This window comes from Stegostoma tigrinum, chromosome 41 (assembly GCF_030684315.1).
Source record: "Stegostoma tigrinum isolate sSteTig4 chromosome 41, sSteTig4.hap1, whole genome shotgun sequence".
In the NCBI taxonomy this organism is placed as follows: Eukaryota; Metazoa; Chordata; class Chondrichthyes; order Orectolobiformes; family Stegostomatidae; genus Stegostoma; species Stegostoma tigrinum.
The window spans coordinates 1,508,857-1,528,187 of NC_081394.1; the positions used below are offsets into that span (position 1 = coordinate 1,508,857).

General features: G+C 52.9%; 1 protein-coding gene across 1 annotated transcript in view; it reads left to right on the plus strand.

Annotated features, from left to right (window-relative positions):
• LOC125448445 (hemicentin-1-like) overlaps positions 1–19,331 on the plus strand; it is a 126,498-nt gene that overhangs the window by 5,618 nt on the left and 101,549 nt on the right. The window contains exons 4-5 of the mRNA XM_059641275.1: positions 10,770–11,036; positions 18,384–18,650. Of these exons, the coding sequence (XP_059497258.1) occupies positions 10,770–11,036; positions 18,384–18,650 (534 nt within the window). The remainder of the gene's footprint in view (positions 1–10,769; positions 11,037–18,383; positions 18,651–19,331) is intronic.

Genomic DNA, 19,331 nt, shown 5'->3' on the forward strand with positions numbered 1-19,331 from the left:
ACCCCCTCCCTTTCTCTGTAACCCCCTCCAGCCCCTACACACCCTCCCTATCTCTGTAACCCCCTCCAGCCCCTACACCCCCTCCCTATCTCTGTAACTCCCTCCAGCCCCTACACCCACTCCAGCCCCTAGCCGCCTCCCTATCTCTGTAACTCCCTCCAGCCCCTACACCCCCTCCCTATCTCTGTAACTCCCTCCAGCCCCTACACACTCTCCCTACTTCTGTAACCCCCTCCAGCCCCTACACCCCCTCCCTATCTCTGTAACCCCCTCCAGCCCCTCCCTATCTCTGTAGCCCCCTCCAGCCCCTACACACCCTCCCTATCTCTGTCGCCCCCCAGCCCCTCCCTATCTCTGTAGCCCCCTCCAGACCCTACACACCCTCCCTATCTCTGTAGCCCCCTCCAGTCCCTCCCTATCTCTCTAGCCCCCACCAGACCCAACACACCCTCCCTATCTCTGCAACCCCCTCCAGCCCCTCCCTATCTCTGTAGCCCCCTCCAGACCCTACACACCCTCCCTATCTCTGTAGCCCCCTCCAGCCCCTCCCTACCTCTGTAGCCCCTTCCAACCCCTCCCTATTCTGTACCCCGTCCAGCTCCTAAAACCCTCCCTATCTCTGTAACCGCCTTCTGCTTCTGAACCATGCTCTATCTGTCACCTCCTGCAGCCCCTGCATTCTGTCCCTATCTCTGTAACCACCAAACCCCAGCCCCGACACCACCTCCTTATCTCTGTAGCCTCCTCCAGCCCCATCACCCCTCCCTATCTCTGTAACCTCCTCCTGTTTCTCAACCCTGCTCTATCTCTGTAACCTCCAGCAGCCCCCGCATTCTGTCCCTATCTCTGTAACCTCCTGCAGCCCCTGCATTCTGTCCCTACCTCTCGAACCTCCTGCAGCCCCTACACTACCTCCCTATTTCTGTAACTTCCTTCAGCCCGTACGCCCGTCCCTATCTCTGTAACCTCCTCCAACCCCAACACCCCTCCCTTTCTCTCCAATCTGGTTTCGCGAGTATGGCCTGGTTCACTTGCTCCGGCATTGCGGACCATGCTTTCAGCTTCCTGGGGCCTTGAGCTCAAGATTTTGCTCCCTTTCTGCCTCTAACTCTCTCTCTCTCTCCCTCTCTCTATGCTCCAAAATATTCCTTCAAAGCCGCACTCTTCTCATGACGTCTTGATCACTTGTTGCCACTGCTCCTTGTTGATGCAAGTTAGAGTCAGATTGATATCTTGTCCCTCGTAATCATCATCTGGATCAGCATGTGTGACATAAATGTACTTTATGTGCTGTTGCAAATGTTTGGCTCTTTTCCTGGTTTCATTTCTGATGAGCAATCTTGTAGCTACCTCTGTTCAGCACGGAACTCTATCAGCTCCCAGGATTCGAAATCCAAACACATTAATATACAGTGTAAGTAAAGAAGGTGTGTGATGTGCAGAACATATCACCTCAGTTGCTCACCTGGAACACTGCACACAGTTCCATTCTCCATGTCCCTCAGTTAGACCCACCCTTTGATCACTGAACACAGTTCCAGTTTCCGTCTCTCTCAGTGAGACCTACACTTGGAGCACGGTGCACAGTTCCAGTCTCCATAACCCTCAGTCAGACCCACACTGAGAGCACTGTGCACAGTTCCAGTCTCCGTATCCCTCAGTCAGACCCACACTCAGAGCACTGTGCACTGTTCAAGTCTCTGTATCCCTCAGTTTGACCCACACTCGAACACAGTGCACAGTTCCAGTCTCCGTATCCCTCAGTTAGACCCACATTCGGAGCCCGGTGCACAGTTCCAGTCTCTGTATCCACAGTTCCACCCACACTCAGAGCATTGTGAATAGTTCCAGTCTCCGTATCCCTCAGTTAGACCCACACTCAGAGCACTGTGCACAGTTCCAGTCTCTGTATCCCTCGTTTAGACCCACACTCGGAACACAGTGCACAGTTCCAGTCTCTGTATCCCTCAGTTAGACCCGCACTTGGAGCACTGTGCACAGTTCCAGTCTCTGTATCCCTCAGTTAGACCCACACTCGGAGCACCGTGCACAGTTCCAGTCTCTGTATTCCTCGTTTAGACCCACACTCGGAACACAGTGCACAGTTCCAGTCTCCGTATCCCTCAGTTAGACCCACACTCGGAGCACCGTGCACAGTTCCAGTCTCCGTATCCCTCAGTTAGACCCACACTCGGAGCACCGTGCACAGTTCCAGTCTCCGTATCCCTCAGTTAGACCCACACTCGGAGCGCCGTGCACAGTTCCAGTCTCCGTATCCCTCAGTTAGACCCACACTTGGAGCACCGTGCACAGTTCCAGTCTCTGTATCCCTCAGTTAGACCCACACTCGGAGCACTGGATAGCAGGATAGGTCAGCGTCAGCATGCATTTACGAAGGGGAGATTGTACATGACTAATCTTCTGGAATTTTTTGAGGATATAAGTATGAAGATGGACCAGGGAAAGCCAGTGGATGTCGTTTTCCTGGACTTTCAGAAAGCCTTCGATAAAGTCCCACATAGGAGATTAGTGAGCAAAATTAGGGCACATGGTATTGAGGGTAAAATACTGACTGGGATTGAAACTTGGCTGGCTGACAGGAAGCAAGGAGTCGTGATAAACGGGTTCCTTATGGAATGGCAGGCGGTGACCAGTCGGGTACCACAATGTTCGGTGCTGGGACTGCAGCTGTTCACAATATACATGAATGATATAGACGAAGGCTTTAAAAGTAATATTACCAAATTTGCTGATGACACAGCTGGGTGGCAGTGTGAAAAGTGAGGAGGATGTTATGAGAATACAGGGTGAATTGGACAGGCTAGGTGAGTGGACGGATAGATGGCAGATGCAGTTTAATGTGGATAAATGTGCGGTTATACACTTTCGTGGCAAGAACAGGATGTCAGATTACTATCTAAATGGAGTCGTCAGGTAAAGGGGAAGCACAATGAGATCTAGGTGTTCTTGTTCATCAGTCAATGAAAGCAAGCATGCAGGTACAGCTGGCAGTGAAGAAAGCTAATGACAAGCTGGCCTTCATAACAAGAAGAATTGAGTATAGGAGCAAAGAGGTCCCTCTGCAGCTGCACAGGGCCCTGGTGAGACCGCACCTGGAGCATTGTGTACAGTTCTGGTCTCCAAATTTGCGGAAGGACATTCGTGCTATTGTGGGAGTGCAGCGTAGGTTCACGAGCTCAATTCCCGGAATGGCGGGACTATCATATGTGAAAGATTGGAGCGACTGGGCTTGTATACACTTGAGTTTAGAAGGATGAGAGGGGATCTGATTGAGACGTATAAGATTATTAAGGGATTGGACACTCTGGAGGCAGGAAGCATGTTTCCGCTGATGGATGAGTCCGGAAACAAACAACACAGTTTAAAAATAAGGGGTAGGCCATTTAGAACAGAGTTGAAGAAAATCTTCTTCACCTACAGAGTGGTGGATATGTGGAATGCTCTGCCCCAGACGGCAGTGGAGGCCAACTCTCTGGATACTTTCAAGCAAGAGATGGGTAGAGCTCTTACAGATAGTGGAATCAAGGGTTATGGGAATTAGGCAGGAACAGGATACTGATTGTGGATGATCAGCCATGATTATAATGAATGGTGGTGCTGGCAAGGAGGCCGAATGGCCTACTCCTGCACCTATTGTCTATTGTCACTGTGCACAGTTCCAGTCTCTGTATCCCTCAGTTAGACCCACACTCGGAGCACCGTGCACAGTTCCAGTCTCTGTATCCCTCACTTAGACCCACACTCGGAGCACTGTGCAGTTCCAGTCTCTGTATCCGTCAGTTGGACCCACACTCGGAGCACCGTGTACAGTTCCCCGGTTTCGGTACTATGGTATGCAAAGGCGTTACAGAGGAGGAACCACTTGTGAATGAGAAACTTTGGCAGCGCGCAGCTGGGCTGAATGGCCTGTTTCAGGATGTGATTCTTCGGAATCCAGGTGGTCTCTTTCGAAATGATTTCACTGCTCGGGGTTTGCATTTCTGAGGGTGTTTAGGAGAAATCTCCCACATGTTCCACAGCTTTATCTCTCTCTCTCTCTCTCTCTCTCTCTTTGGCCTGAATCGCGCTGTAATTGCTCTTGTAGATGCCCCACGAGATGTTACCGTTGTTCACACTGAGCCACAGCGAGAGGTGAAGGATGGAGACCGGGTGTCCTTGAACTGTAACTCCAGGAGTAATCCGGAAGCTGTTTACACCTGGTTTAAGGACAATGTGAACAGAGCAGCTCACAAGGGGACAGGGAAAGTCCTGACTATTCGCTCCATCAGCCTAACAGATTCTGGAGATTATTACTGCAAAGCGGAAAACTGGATTGGAGCCTCCACCTCAAACAGCTTCAGGATCGAGGTGCTCTGTGAGTGAGATTCACAGACTGACCTTTTCCCAAATCAATCTCCCCGGGCTCCGTCACCACTCGCTATTTGAGAGAGATCTGTCCAAAACACCACTGACCCCTCCGTCTCTGAGCTCGCACCGAGCCCCTTTCCCCACTCACCCTCCTCTCCCTCCCTCTCCTACATCGTTCTCAACTCCCGCAACGGCTCGGTTATAAACTTCCCACTCTTCATTTCCAAATCCCTCCATCACCTCCTCCCTGTCTCTGTCACCTCCTCTGTCCCTTGCAACCCCTCCCTCTCTGTGTAACTTTCTCCAGCCCCTGCACCCACTCCTTATTTCTGTAACTTGCTCTAGCCACTACACCCGCTCCTTATCTGTGTAACCTCCTCTTAACCCTACAGCCCCGCTCCCTGTCTCTGTAAGACCCTGAAGCCCTTACACTCCCACCCCATCCCTGTCACACCTCACCCGCCCCACCCCCCCGCACAAGTCCAGCTTCTGAAATTCACTTCATTCCCATCGCTCCAATTTCCAGGGCCGTGCCTTCAGCTGCCTGGGGCCCTGACCTTCGTATTTCCATACCGGTCCGCCTCCTCTCTCTCTCTCTCTGCCTCTGTCTCTCTCCCTCTCTGTCTCGCTCTCTCTCTCCGTCTCTCTTCCTCCTCTCAGATGTTCATTGAACACACTTAAGTGTTCTCCTGATATATTGATCTCCTGCTCACGCTCCCGACTGAAGCAGCTTGAGGTCACATCGCTCTTTCACCCATTTCAATACATCTCTTTCTTAAACAGGCGCTAAGCAAATGCGCAGAGATGATGGGAACTGCAGATGCTGGAGAATCTGTGGTACCAAAGTGTCGAGCTGGATGAACACAGCAGGCCAATCAGCGTCTCAGGACCAGAGGAGCTGACGTTTCGGGCCTGGACCTTTCATCAGACAAAACTGTGCTCAGCGCTCCGAGTGTGGGTCTAACTGAGGAATACGGACACTGGAACTGTGCTCAGCCCTCCGTGCTTTTCTGATGAAGGGTCTCGGCCCGTAACGTCAGCTCTTGTGCTCCGAAGATGCTGCTTGGCCTGCTGTGTTCATCCATCTCCACACTTTGTTATCTAAGCAAATGCATGTTGTGCGTTGTTACCATTATTTATCACATTTCCTGGTTTCATTTCTGACCAGAAATTATAACCGCAACACGACCCACTTGTCTCCTGTGGACCCGGATATGTGAGGGTCTCTGTAATCTTGTAATCACATCTGTCTCTCTCTCTCTCTCTCCACAGACGGCCCAAGAAACGTGGAGGTTTTTTCAGTGGATACAGTGACGGAGAGGACCGAGATCACACTAACATGTCGCAGTGAAGCCAATCCCAGGCCGAAGAGTTACAGCTGGATCAAAATGTGCAACGGACAGCGGACGGATCTGGAATGGAATACCGCTTCAGTTCGGATTGTAACAACCAGAGATGATGCATCTTGTAGCTACGTCTGTACAGCGCGAAATTCTGTCAGCTCCGGGGATTCTATCCCCAAACACATTAATATACAGTGTGAGTAAAGAGGGAGTGTGATCAGCAGAAAATATCTCCTCAGCACCACACTGGGAGAACCGTGCGCAGTTCCAGTCTCCGTATCCCTCAGTTAGACCCACACTCGGAGCACCGTGCACAATTCCAGTCTCCGTATCCCTCAGTTAGACCCACACTCGGAGCACCGTGCACAGTTCCAGTCTCCGTATCCCTCAGTTAGACCCACACTCGGAGCACCGTGCACAGATCCAGTCTCCGTATCCCTCAGTTAGACCCACACTCGGAGCACCGTGCACAGTTCCAGTCTCCGTATCCCTCAGTTAGACCCACACTCGGAGCACCGTGCACTGTTCCAGTCTCCGTATCCCTCAGTTAGACCCACACTCGGAGCACCGTGCACAGTTCCAGTCTCCGTATCCCTCAGTTAGACCCACACTCGGAGCACCGTGCACAGTTCCAGTCTCCGTATCCCTCAGTTAGACCCACACTCGGAGCACCGTGCACTGTTCCAGTCTCCGTATCCCTCAGTTAGACCCACACTCGGAGCACCGTGCACAGTTCCAGTCTCTGTATCCCTCAGTTAGACCCACACTCGGAGCACCGTGCACTGTTCCAGTCTCCGTATCCCTCAGTTAGACCCACACTCGGAGCACCGTGCACAGATCCAGTCTCCGTATCCCTCAGTTAGACCCACATTCGGAGCACTGTGCACAGTTCCAGTCTCCGTATCCCTCAGTTAGACCCACACTCGGAGCACCGTGCACAGTTCCAGTCTCCGTATCCCTCAAATAGACCAACACCTGGAACACCGTGCACAGTTCCAGTCTCTGTATCCCTCGGTTAGACCCACACTCGGAGCACCGTGCACAGTTCTAGTCTCCGTATCCCTCAGTTAGACCCACACTCAGAGCACCGTGCACAGTTCTAGTCTCCGTATCCCTCAGTTAGACCCACACTCGGAGCACCGTGCACAGTTCCAGTCTCTGTATCCCTCAGTTAGACCCACACTCGGAGCACCGTGCACTGTTCCAGTCTCCGTATCCCTCAGTTAGACCCACACTCGGAGCACCGTGCACAGATCCAGTCTCCGTATCCCTCAGTTAGACCCACATTCGGAGCACTGTGCACAGTTCCAGTCTCCGTATCCCTCAGCTCGACCCACACTCGGAGCACCGTGCACAGTTCCAGTCTCCGTATCCCTCAAATAGACCAACACCTGGAACACCTTGCACAGTTCCAGTCTCTGTATCCCTCGGTTAGACCCACACTCGGAGCACCGTGCACAGTTCTAGTCTCCGTATCCCTCAGTTAGACCCACACTCAGAGCACCGTGCACAGTTCCAGTCTCCGTATCCCTCAGTTAGACCCACACTCGGAGCACCGTGCACAGTTCCAGTCTCTGTATCCCTCAGTTAGACCCACACTGGGAGCACCGTGCACAGTTCCAGTCTCCGTATCCCTCAGTTAGACCAACACCTGGAACACCGTGCACAGTTCCAGTCTCCGTATCCTTCGGTTAGACCCACACTCGGAGCACCGTGCACAGTTCTAGTCTCCGTATCCCTCAGTTAGACCCACACTCGGAGCACCGTGCACAGTTCCAGTCTCCGTATCCCTCAGTTAGACCCACACTCGGAGCACCGTGCACAGTTCCAGTCTCCCGATCCCTCAGTTAGACCCACACTCGGAGCACTGGATAGCAGGATAGGTCAGCGTCAGCATGCATTTACGAAGGGGAGATTGTACATGACTAATGTTCTGGAATTTTTTGTGGATGTAAATATGAAATGGACCAGGGAAAGCCAGTGGATGTCGTTTTCCTGGACTTTCAGAAAGCCTTCGATAAAGTCCCACATAGGAGATTAGTGAGCAAAATTAGGGCACATGGTATTGAGGGCAAAATACTGACCGGGATTGAAACTTGGCTGGCTGACAGGAAACAAGGAGTCGTGATAAACGGGTTCCCTATGGAATGGCAGGCGGTGACCAGTCGGGTACCACAATGTTCGGTGCTGGGACTGCAGCTGTTCACAATATACGTGACTGATATAGATGAAGGCATTAAAAGTAATATTAGCAAATTTGCTGATAACACAAAGCTGGGTGGCAGTGTGAAACGTGAGCAGGATGTTATTAGAATACAGGGTGAATTGGACAGGCTGGGTGAGTGGGTGGATGCATGGCCGATGCAGTTTAATGTGGATAAATGTGTGGTTATACACTTTGGTGGCAAGAACAGGAAGGCAGATTACTACCTAAATGGAGTCAAGTTAGGTAAAGGGGAAGTACAACGAGATCTAGGTGTTCTTGTACATCATTCAATGAAAGTATGCATGCAGGTACAGCAGGCAGTGAAGAAAGCTAATGGCATGCTGGCGTTTATAACAAGAGGAATTGAGTATAGGAGCAAAGAGGTCCTTCTGCAGCTGTACAGGGCCCTGGTGAGACTGCACCTGGAGTATTGTGTACAGTTTAGGTCCCTAAATTAGCAGAAGGACATTCTTGCTCTTGAGGGAGTGCAGTGTAGGTAAACGAGCTCAATTCCCGGAATGGCGGGACTATCATATGTCGAAAGATTGGAGCGACTGGGCTTGTACACACTTGAGTTCAGAAGGGTGAGAGACGATCTGATTGAGACGTACCACATTATTAAGGGATTCGTCACTCTGGAGGCAAGAAGTGTGTTTCCACTGATGGATGAGTCCGGAAACAAACGACACAGTTTAAAAATAAGGGGTAGGCCATTTAGAACAGAGTTGAGGAAAATCTTTTTCACCCAGAGAGTGGTGGATGTATGGAATGCTCTGGCCCAGACGGCAGTGGAGGCCAACTCTCTGGATACTTTCAAGCAAGAGATGGATAGAGCTCTTAAAGATAGTGGAATCAAGGGTTATGGGGATCAGGCAGGAACAGGATACTGATTGTGGATGATCAGCCATGATCATAAGGAATGATGGTGCTGGCTAGCAGGCCGAATGGCCTACTCCTGCACCTATTGTCTATTGTCACTGTGCACAGTTCCAGTCTCTGTATCCCTCAGTTAGACCCACACTCGGAGCACTGTGTACACTTCCAGTCTCGGTATCCCTCAGTTAGACCCACACTCGGAGCACCGTGCACAGTTCCAGTCTCTGTATCCCTCAGTTAGACCCACACTCGGAGCACCGTGCACAGTTCCAGTCTCCGTATCCCTCAGTTAGACCCACACTCGGAGCACCGTGCACAGTTCCAGTCTCTGTATAACTCAGTTAGACCCTCACTCGGAGCACCGTGCACTGTTCCAGTCTCCGTATCCCTCAGTTTTCCCACACTGGGAGCACCGTGCACAGTTCCAGTCTCTGTATTCCAAGTCTGAACTCAGAACTAGAGAGGTTATAACTATCGAACGACTGAACAGATTGAGATGATTTTCAGTTGAAAAGATGAGGCTGAGGGGACACCTGGCCAAGGGCTGTAACATTATGAAAGGGGTTTCGATCGGGGAGACGTAGAGAAGATGTTTCCCCTTGTGTCAGGTTGGCGGTGGGTCGGGGGAGGAGGGGATGGGGCGGGACCAGAACGAGGTGCAATCGATAGAAGACATTCCACATAAATCCAACCGGGAATTCCGGAGGAACATCTTCCTCCAGACAGTAGTAGGGAAAGTGGGACTCACTCCCACAGGTTGTGAGGGGAGGAATCGTATTGATCCACTGAAGATGGTGGGAGTGGAGAAAGGCAGACAAGGAGATTGTGGGAGAAGGAGTTGAAGAGGGTGTGACAAGTGGGCTAGCATGCAACAGAGGAGCTGAATGGAAAAGGCAGTTAGGATGACACCAACAAAACATTTACTACATCGTCAAAACTAACTGGACCGGTTACAAAATTCTGGTTCAGATGTGCCAAGAGATTTTAAGATTTGGAAGAGTGTGAATGGTGACACTAAGAGAGACCTAACTGCAGTGAACGAGGGAGATACTGTGAATATTAGCTGTATCAGTCAGAAGAGTGACCCTGCAGTCTCAGGCTACAGCTGGTACAGCCACTCTCAGAACAAGCGAGTCGACGGAAACATCCTGCTGTTTGAAAGCATCAGCAAGCCAGAGAGTGGAGATTATCAGTGCGAGGCAAGAAACAACATTGGGGCAGGGAACTCAGAGACCATTACCATCAGGGTCCAGTGTGAGTACCACGAGTAAACCAGCTCCTGGATTCTTCATCTGATATTTCCAAATCTGCTCAAACCCTGTCTGTACATTAATCATTTGATGGCCAGTAGAGAATAGGGCCAGGCTGTCGGAGGCTCAGTCCTGAGGGGGAGTCAGTGCTGAGGCAGTGGGCACTATCGGAGGCTCAGTGCTGAGGGGGTGTCAATTGTGAGGGAGCGCGCTGCTGTCGGAGGCTCAGTGCTGAGGGAGCGCCGCGCTGTCGGAGGCTCAGTGCTGAGGAGGCGTCAGTGCTGAGGGAGCAGGCACTGTCGGAGGGTCAGTGCTGATGGAGTGGGCACTGTTGGATGATCAGTGCTGAGGGAGCGCCGCACTGTCGAGGTTCAGTGCCGAGGGAGTGCCACACGGTCGGAGGGTCAGTGCTGAGGGAGTGGGCACTGTCGGAGGGTCAGTGCTGAGGGAGTGGGCACTGTCAGAGGGTCAGTGTTGAGGGTGTGGGCACTGTCGGAGGGTCAGTGCTGAGGGAGCGGGCACTGTCGGAGGGTCAGTGCTGAGGGCGTGGGCACTGTCGGAAGGTCAGTGCTGAGGGAGTGGGCACCGTCGGAGGATCAGCGCTGAGGGAGTGGGCACCATCGGAGGGTCAGTGCTGAGGGAGCAGGCACTGTCGGAGGATCAGTGCTTTGGGAGCGCCGCACTGTCGGAGGGTTCGTGCTGATGGTGTTGGATGTTTAATTCCAGATGCGCCGACCAGTGTCCAAATCACACACCCACAGATAGTTCGTGCTGGGGATGTGGTGCAGCTCCGCTGTGTATCTGATGGCCATCCGCCTGTACGTTTCTTTCGCTGGCAGAAGGAGTGTCCATCCGACTCGATGTCTCTCTGCCCCGGTCTCTCTCAATGTTCGGTCTCCGCTGCAGTGGAAGATGCTGCTTGTAACTATATCTGTTCTGCGAGGAACTCCGTGGGAGTAAAGGACTCCGATCCTGTACGACTGAATATCCAGTGTGAGTATCATCAGTGTGAGACACATACTAACGTACCCTAAACCTTCATGTCCCTCCCTATCTCTGTCGCCTCCTCCAGCCTCTATACCCCCTCCCTATCTCTGTAACCCACTCCAGCCCCTACGCCCCCTCCCTATTTCTGTAACCCCCTCCAGCCCCTACGCCCCTTCCCTATCTCTGTAATCCCCTCCAGCCCCTACACCCCCCTATCTCTGTAACCCCCTCCAGCCTCTACACCCCCTCCCTATCTCTGTAACTCCCTCCAGCCCCTACACCCCCTCCCTATCTCTGTAACCCCCTCCAGGCCCTCCCTATCTCTGTAACTCCCTCCAGCCCCTACACCCCCTCCCAATCTCTGTAACTCCCTCCAGCCCCTACACCCACTACCTATCTCTCTAACTCCCTCCAGCCCCTACACCCCCTCTCTATCTCTGTAACCCCCTCCAGCCCCTACACCCCCTCCCTATCTCTGTAGCCCACTCCAGCCCCTACACCCCCTCCAGCCCCTACACCCCCTCCCTATCTCTGTAACCCCCTCCAGCCCCTACACACCCTCCCTATCTCTGTAACCCCCTCCAGCCCCTACACCCCCTCCCTATCTCTGTAACTCCCTCCAGCCCCTACACCCACTCCAGCCCCTATCCCCCTCCCTATCTCTGTAACTCCCTCCAGCCCCTACACCCCCTCCCTATCTCTGTAACTCCCTCCAGCCCCTACACACTCTCCCTATCTCTGTAGCCCCCTCCAGCCCCTACACCCCCTCCCTATCTCTGTAACCCCCTCCAGCCCCTCCCTATCTCTGTAGCCCCCTCCAGCCCCTACACGCCCTCCCAATCTCTGTAGCCCCCTCCAGCCCCTACACACCCTCCCTATCTCTGTCGCCCCCTCCAGCCCCTCCCTATCTCTGTAGCCCCCTCCAGCCCCTACACACCCTCCCTATCTCTGTAGCCCCCTCCAGCCCCTCCCTACCTCTGTAGCCCCTTCCAGCCCCTCCCTATCTCTGTACCCCGTCCAGCTCCTAAAACCCTCCCTATCTCTGTAACCGCCTTCTGCTTCTGAACCATGCTCTATCTGTCACCTCCTGCAGCCCCTGCATTCTGTCCCTATCTCTGTAACCACCAAACCCCAGCCCCGACACCACCTCCTTATCTCTGTCGCCTCCTCCAGCCCCATCACCCCTCACTATCTCTGTAACCTCCTCCTGTTTCTAAACCCTGCTCTATCTCTGTATCCTCCAGCAGCCCCCGCATTCTGTCCCTATCTCTGTAACCTCCTGCAGCCCCTGCATTCTGTCCCTACCTCTCTAACCTCCTGCAGCCCCTACACTACCTCCTTATTTCTGTAACTTCCTTCAGCCCGTACGCCCCTCCCTATCTCTGTAACCTCCTCCAACCCCAACACCCCTCCCTTTCTCTCCAATCTGGTTTCGCGAGTATGGCCTGGTTCACTTGCTCCGGCATTGCGGACCATGCTTTCAGCTTCCTGGGGCCTTGAGCTCAAGATTTTGCTCCCTTTCTGCCTCTAACTCTCTCTCTCTCTCCCTCTCTCTATGCTCCAAAATATTCCTTCAAAGCCGCACTCTTCTCATGACATCTTGATCACTGATTGCCACTGCTCCTTGTTGATGCAAGTTAGAGTCAGATTGATATCTTGTCCCTCGCAATCATCATCTGGATCAGCATGTGTGACATAAATGTACTTTATGTGCTGTTGCAAATGTTTGGCTCTTTTCCTGGTTTCATTTCTGATGAGCAATCTTGTAGCTACCTCTGTTCAGCACGGAACTCTATCAGCTCCCAGGATTCGAAATCCAAACACATTAATGGACAGTGTAAGTAAAGAAGGTGTGTGATGTGCAGAACATATCACCTCAGTTGCTCACCTGGAACACTGCACACAGTTCCATTCTCCATGTCCCTCAGTTAGACCCACCCTTTGATCACTGAACACAGTTTCAGTTTCCGTCTCTCTCAGTGAGACCTACACTTGGAGCACGGTGCACAGTTCCAGTCTCCATAACCCTCAGTCAGACCCACACTCAGAGCACTGTGCACTGTTCCAGTCTCTGTATCCCTCTGTTAGACCCACACTCGAACACAGTGCACAGTTCCAGTCTCCGTATCCCTCAGTTAGACCCACACTCGGAGCACCGTGCACAGTTCCAGTCTCCGTATCCCTCAGTTAGACCCACATTCGGAGCCCGGTGCACAGTTCCAGTCTCTGTATCCACAGTTCCACCCACACTCAGAGCATTGTGTATAGTTCCAGTCTCCGTATCCCTCAGTTAGACCCACACTCGGAGCACCGTGCACTGTTCCAGTCTCCGTATCCCTCAGTTAGACCCACACTCGGAGCACCGTGCACAGTTCCAGTCTCCGTATCCCTCAGTTAGACCCACACTCGGAGCACCGTGCACAGTTCCAGTCTCTGTATCCCTCAGTTAGACCCACACTCGGAGCACCGTGCACTGTTCCAGTCTCCGTATCCCTCAGTTAGACCCACACTCGGAGCACCGTGCACAGTTCCAGTCTCTGTATCCCTCAGTTAGACCCACACTCGGAGCACCGTGCACTGTTCCAGTCTCCGTATCCCTCAGTTAGACCCACACTCGGAGCACCGTGCACAGATCCAGTCTCCGTATCCCTCAGTTAGACCCACATTCGGAGCACTGTGCACATTTCCAGTCTCCGTATCCCTCAGTTAGACCCACACTCGGAGCACCGTGCACAGTTCCAGTCTCCGTATCCCTCAAATAGACCAACACCTGGAACACCGTGCACAGTTCCAGTCTCTGTATCCCTCGGTTAGACCCACACTCGGAGCACCGTGCACAGTTCTAGTCTCCGTATCCCTCAGTTAGACCCACACTCAGAGCACCGTGCACAGTTCCAGTCTCCCTATCCCTGAGTTAGACCAACACCTGGAACACCGTGCACAGTTCCAGTCTCTGTATCCCTTGGTTAGACCCACACTCGGAGCACCGTGCACAGTTCTAGTCTCCGTATCCCTCAGTTAGACCAACACCTGGAACACCGTGCACAGTTCCAGTCTCTGTATCCCTTGGTTAGACCCACACTCAGAGCACCGTGCACAGTTCCAGTCTCCCTATCCCTCAGTTAGACCAACACCTGGAACACCGTGCACAGTTCCAGTCTCTGTATCCCTTGGTTAGACCCACACTCAGAGCACCGTGCACAGTTCCAGTCTCCCTATCCCTCATTTAGACCAACACCTGGAACACCGTGCACAGTTCCAGTCTCTGTATCCCTTGGTTAGACCCACACTCGGAGCACCGTGCACAGTTCTAGTCTCCGTATCCCTCAGTTAGACCCACACTCGGAGCACCGTGCACAGTTCCAGTCTCCGTATCCCTCAGTTAGACCCACACTCGGAGCACCGTGCACAGTTCCAGTCTCTGTATCCCTCAGTTAGACCCACACTCGAACACAGTGCACAGTTCCAGTCTCCGTATCCCTCAGTTAGACCCACACTCGGAGCACCGTGCACAGTTCCAGTCTCCGTATCCCTCAGTTAGACCCACATTCGGAGCCCGGTGCACAGTTCCAGTCTCTGTATCCACAGTTCCACCCACACTCAGAGCATTGTGTATAGTTCCAGTCTCCGTATCCCTCAGTTAGACCCACACTCAGAGCACTGTGCACAGTTCCAGTCTCTGTATCCCTCGTTTAGACCCACACTCGGAACACAGTGCACAGTTCCAGTCTCCGTATCCCTCAGTTAGACCCACACTTGGAGCACTGTGCACAGTTCCAGTCTCTGTATCCCTCAGTTAGACCCACACTCAGAGCACCGTGCACAGTTCCAGTCTCTGTATCCCTCGTTTAGACCCACACTCGGAACACAGTGCACAGTTCCAGTCTCCGTATCCCTCAGTTAGACCCACACTTGGAGCACTGTGCACAGTTCCAGCCTCTGTATCCCTCAGTTAGACCCACACTCGGAGCACCGTGCACAGTTCCAGCCTCCGTATCCCTCAGTTAGACCCACACTCGGAGCACCGTGCACAGTTCCAGTCTCCGTATCCCTCACTTGGACCCACACTCGGAGCACCGTGCACAGTTCCAGTCTCCGTATCCCTCAGTTAGACCCACACTCGGAGCACCGTGCACAGTTCCAGTCTCCGTATCCCTCAGTTAGACCCACACTCGGAGCACCGTGCACAGTTCCAGTCTGCGTATCCCTCACTTGGACCCACACTCGGAGCACCGTGCACAGTTCCAGTCTCAGTATCCCTCAGTTAGACCCACACTCGGAGCACTGGATAGCAGGATAGGTCAGCGTCAGCATGCATTTACGAAGGGGAGATTGTGCATGACTAATGTTCTGGAATTTTTTGAGGATATAAGTATGAAGATGGACCAGGGAAAGCCAGTGGATGTCGTTTTCCTGGACTTTGAGAAAGCCTTTGAGAAAGTCCCGCATCGGAGATTAGTGAGCAAAATTAGGGCACATGGTATTGAGGGTAAAATACTGACCGGGATTGAAACTTGGCTGGCTGACAGGAAGCAAGGAGTCGTGATAAACGGGTCCCTTATGGAATGGCAGGCAGTGACCAGTCGGGTACCACAAGTTTCGGTGCTGGGACCGCAGCTGTTCACAATATACGTGAATGATATAGACGAAGGCTTTGAAAGTAATGTTACCAAATTTGCTGATGACACAGCTGGGTGGCAGTGTGAAAAGTGAGGAGGATGTTATGAGAATACAGGGTGAATTGGACAGGCTGGGTGAGTGGATGGATAGATGGCAGATGCAGTTTAATGTGGATAAATGTGCGGTTATACACTTTGGTGGCAAGAACAGGAAGGCAGATTACTATCTAAATGGAGTCGTCAGGTAAAGGGGAAGCACAATGAGATCTAGGTGTTCTTGTTCATCAGTCAATGAAAGCAAGCATGCAGGTACAGCAGGTAGTGAAGAAAGCTAATGACAAGCTGGCCTTCATAACAAGAGGAATTGAGTATAGGAGCAAAGAGGTCCCTCTGCAGCTGCACAGGGCCCTGGTGAGACCGCACCTGGAGCATTGTGTACAGTTCTGGTCTCCAAATTTGCGGAAGGACATTCGTGCTATTGTGGGAGTGCAGTGTAGGTTCACGAGCTCAATTCCCGGAATGGCGGGACTATCATATGTGAAAGATTGGAGCGACTGGGCTTGTATACACTTGAGTTTAGAAGGATGAGAGGGGATCTGATTGAGACGTATAAGATTATTAAGGGATTGGACACTCTGGAGGCAGGAAGCATGTTTCCGCTGATGGATGAGTCCGGAAACAAACGACACAGTTTAAAAATATGGGGTAGGCCATTTAGAACAGAGTTGAAGAAAATCTTCTTCACCTACAGAGTGGTGGATATGTGGAATGCTCTGGCCCAGACGGCAGTGGAGGCCAACTCTCTGGATACTTTCAAGCAAGAGATGGATAGAGCTCTTAAAGATAGTGGAACCAAGGGTTATGGGGATCAGGCAGGAACAGGATACTGATTGTGGATGATCAGCCATGATTATAATGAATGATGGTGCTGGCTAGCAGGCCGAATGGCCTACTCCTGCACCTATTGTCTATTGTCACTGTGCACAGTTCCAGTCTCTGTATCCCTCAGTTAGACCCACACTCGGAGCACTGTGTACACTTCCAGTCTCGGTATCCCTCAGTTAGACCCACACTCGGAGCACCGTGCACAGTTCCAGTCTCCGTATCCCTCAGTTCGACACACACTCGGAGCACCGTGCACAGTTCCAGTCTCTGTATAACTCAGTTAGAACCTCACTCGGAGCACCGTGCACTGTTCCAGTCTCCGTATCCCTCAGTTTTCCCACACTGGGAGCACCGTGCACAGTTCCAGTCTCTGTATTCCAAGTCTGAACTCAGAACTAGAGAGGTTATAACTATCGAACGACTGAACAGACTGAGATGATTTTCAGTTGAAAAGATGAGGCTGAGGGGACACCTGACAAAGGCTGTAACATTATGAAAGGGGTTTCGATCGGGGAGACGTAGAGAAGATGTTTCCCCTTGTGTCAGGTTGGCGGTGGGTGGGGGGAGAAGGGGATGGGGCGGGACCAGAACGAGGTGCAATCGATAGAAGACATTCCACATAAATCCATCCGGGAATTCAGGAGGAACATCTTCCTCCAGACAGTAGTAGGGAAAGTGGGACTCACTCCCACAGGTTGTGAGGGGGGGAATCGTATTGATCCACTGAAGATGGTGGGAGTGGAGAAAGGCAGACAAGGAGATTGTGGGAGAAGGAGTTGAAGAGGGTGTGACAAGTGGGCTAGCATGCAACAGAGGGGCTGAATGGAAAAGGCAGTTACGACGACACCAACAAAACATTTACCACATCGTCAAAACTAACTGGACCGGTTACAAAATTCTGGTTCAGATGTGCCAAGAGATTTTAAGATTTGGAAGAGTGTGAATGGTGACAGTAAGAGAGACCTAACTGCAGTGAACGAGGGAGATACTGTGAATATTAGCTGTATCAGTCAGAAGAGTGACCCTGCAGTCTCAGGCTACAGCTGGTACAGCCACTCTCAGAACAAGCGAGTCGACGGAAACATCCTGCTGTTTGAAAGCATCACCAAGCCAGAGAGTGGAGATTATCAGTGCGAGGCAAGAAACAACATTGGGGCAGGGAACTCAGAGACCATTACCATCAGGGTCCAGTGTGAGTACCACGAGTAAACCAGCTCCTGGATTCTTCATCTGATGTTTCCAAATCTGCTCAAACCCTGTTTGTACATTAATCATTTGATGGCCAGCAGAGAATAGGGCCAGGCTGTCGGAGGCTCAGTCCTGAGGGGGAGTCAGTGCTGAGGCAGTGGGCACTATCGGAGGCTCAGTGCTGAGGGGGTGTCAATTCTGAGGGAGCGCGCTGCTGTCGGAGGCTCAGTGCTGAGGGAGCGCCGCGCTGTCGGAGGCTCAGTGCTGAGGAGGAGTCAGTGCTGAGGGAGCGGGCACTGTCGAAGGGTCAGTGCTGAGGGAGTGAGCACTGTCGGAGGGTCAGTGCTGAGGGAGCGCCGCACTGAGAGGTTCAGTGCCGAGGGAGTGCCACACGGTCGGAGGGTCAGTGCTGAGGGAGTGGGCACTGTCGGAGGGTCAGTGCTGAGGGAGTGGGCGCTGTCAGAGGGTCAGTGTTGAGGGTGTGGGCACTGTCGGAGTGTCAGTGCTGAGGGAGTGGGCACTGTCGGAGGGTCAGTGCTGAGGGAGTGGGCGCTGTCAGAGGGTCAGTGTTGAGGGTGTGGGCACTGTCGGAGGATCAGTGCTGAGGGAGCGCCGCACTGTCCGAGGGTCAGTGCTGATGGTGTTGGATGTTTAATTCCAGATGCGCCGACCAGTGTCCAAATCACACACCCACAGATAGTTCGTGCTGGGGATGTGGTGCAGCTCCGCTGTGTATCTGATGGCCATCCGCCTGCACGTTTCTTTCGCTGGCAGAAGGAGTGTCCATCCGACTCGATGTCTCTCTGCCCCGGTCTCTCTCAATGTTCGGTCTCCGCTGCAGTGGAAGATGCTGCTTGTAACTATATCTGTTCTGCGAGGAACTCCGTGGGAGTAAAGGACTCCGATCCTGTACGACTGAATATCCAGTGTGAGTATCATCAGTGTGAGACACAGTCTAACCTACCCTAAACCTTCATGTCCCTCCCTATCTCTGTCGCCTCCTCCAGCCCCTATACCCCCTCCCTATCTCTGTAACCCCCTCCAGCCCCTACACCCCCTCCCTATATCTGTAACCCCCTCCAGTCCCTACACCCTCTCCCTATCTCTGTAACCCGCTCCGGCACCTACGCCCCCTCCCTATCTCTGTAACCCCCTCCAGCCCCTACACCCCCCTATCTCTGTAACCCCCTCCAGCCTCTACACCCCCTCCCTATCTCTGTAACTCCCTCCAGCCCCTACACCCACTCCCTATCTCTGTAACTCCCTCCAGCCCCGACACACTCTCCCTATCTCTGTAACCCCCTCCAGTCCCTACACCCCCTCCCTATCTCTGTAACCCCCTCCAGGCCCTCCCTATCTCTGTAGCCCCCTCCAGCCCCTACACGCCCTCCCAATCTCTGTAGCCCCCTCCAGCCCCTACACACCCTCCCTATCTCTGTCGCCCCCTCCAGCCCCTACACGCCCTCCCAATCTCTGTAGCCCCCTCCAGCCCCTACACACCCTCCCTATCTCTGTCGCCCCCTCCAGCCCCTCCCTATCTCTGTAGCCCCCTCCAGACCCTACACACCCTCCCTATCTCTGTAGCCCCCTCCAGTCCCTCCCTATCTCT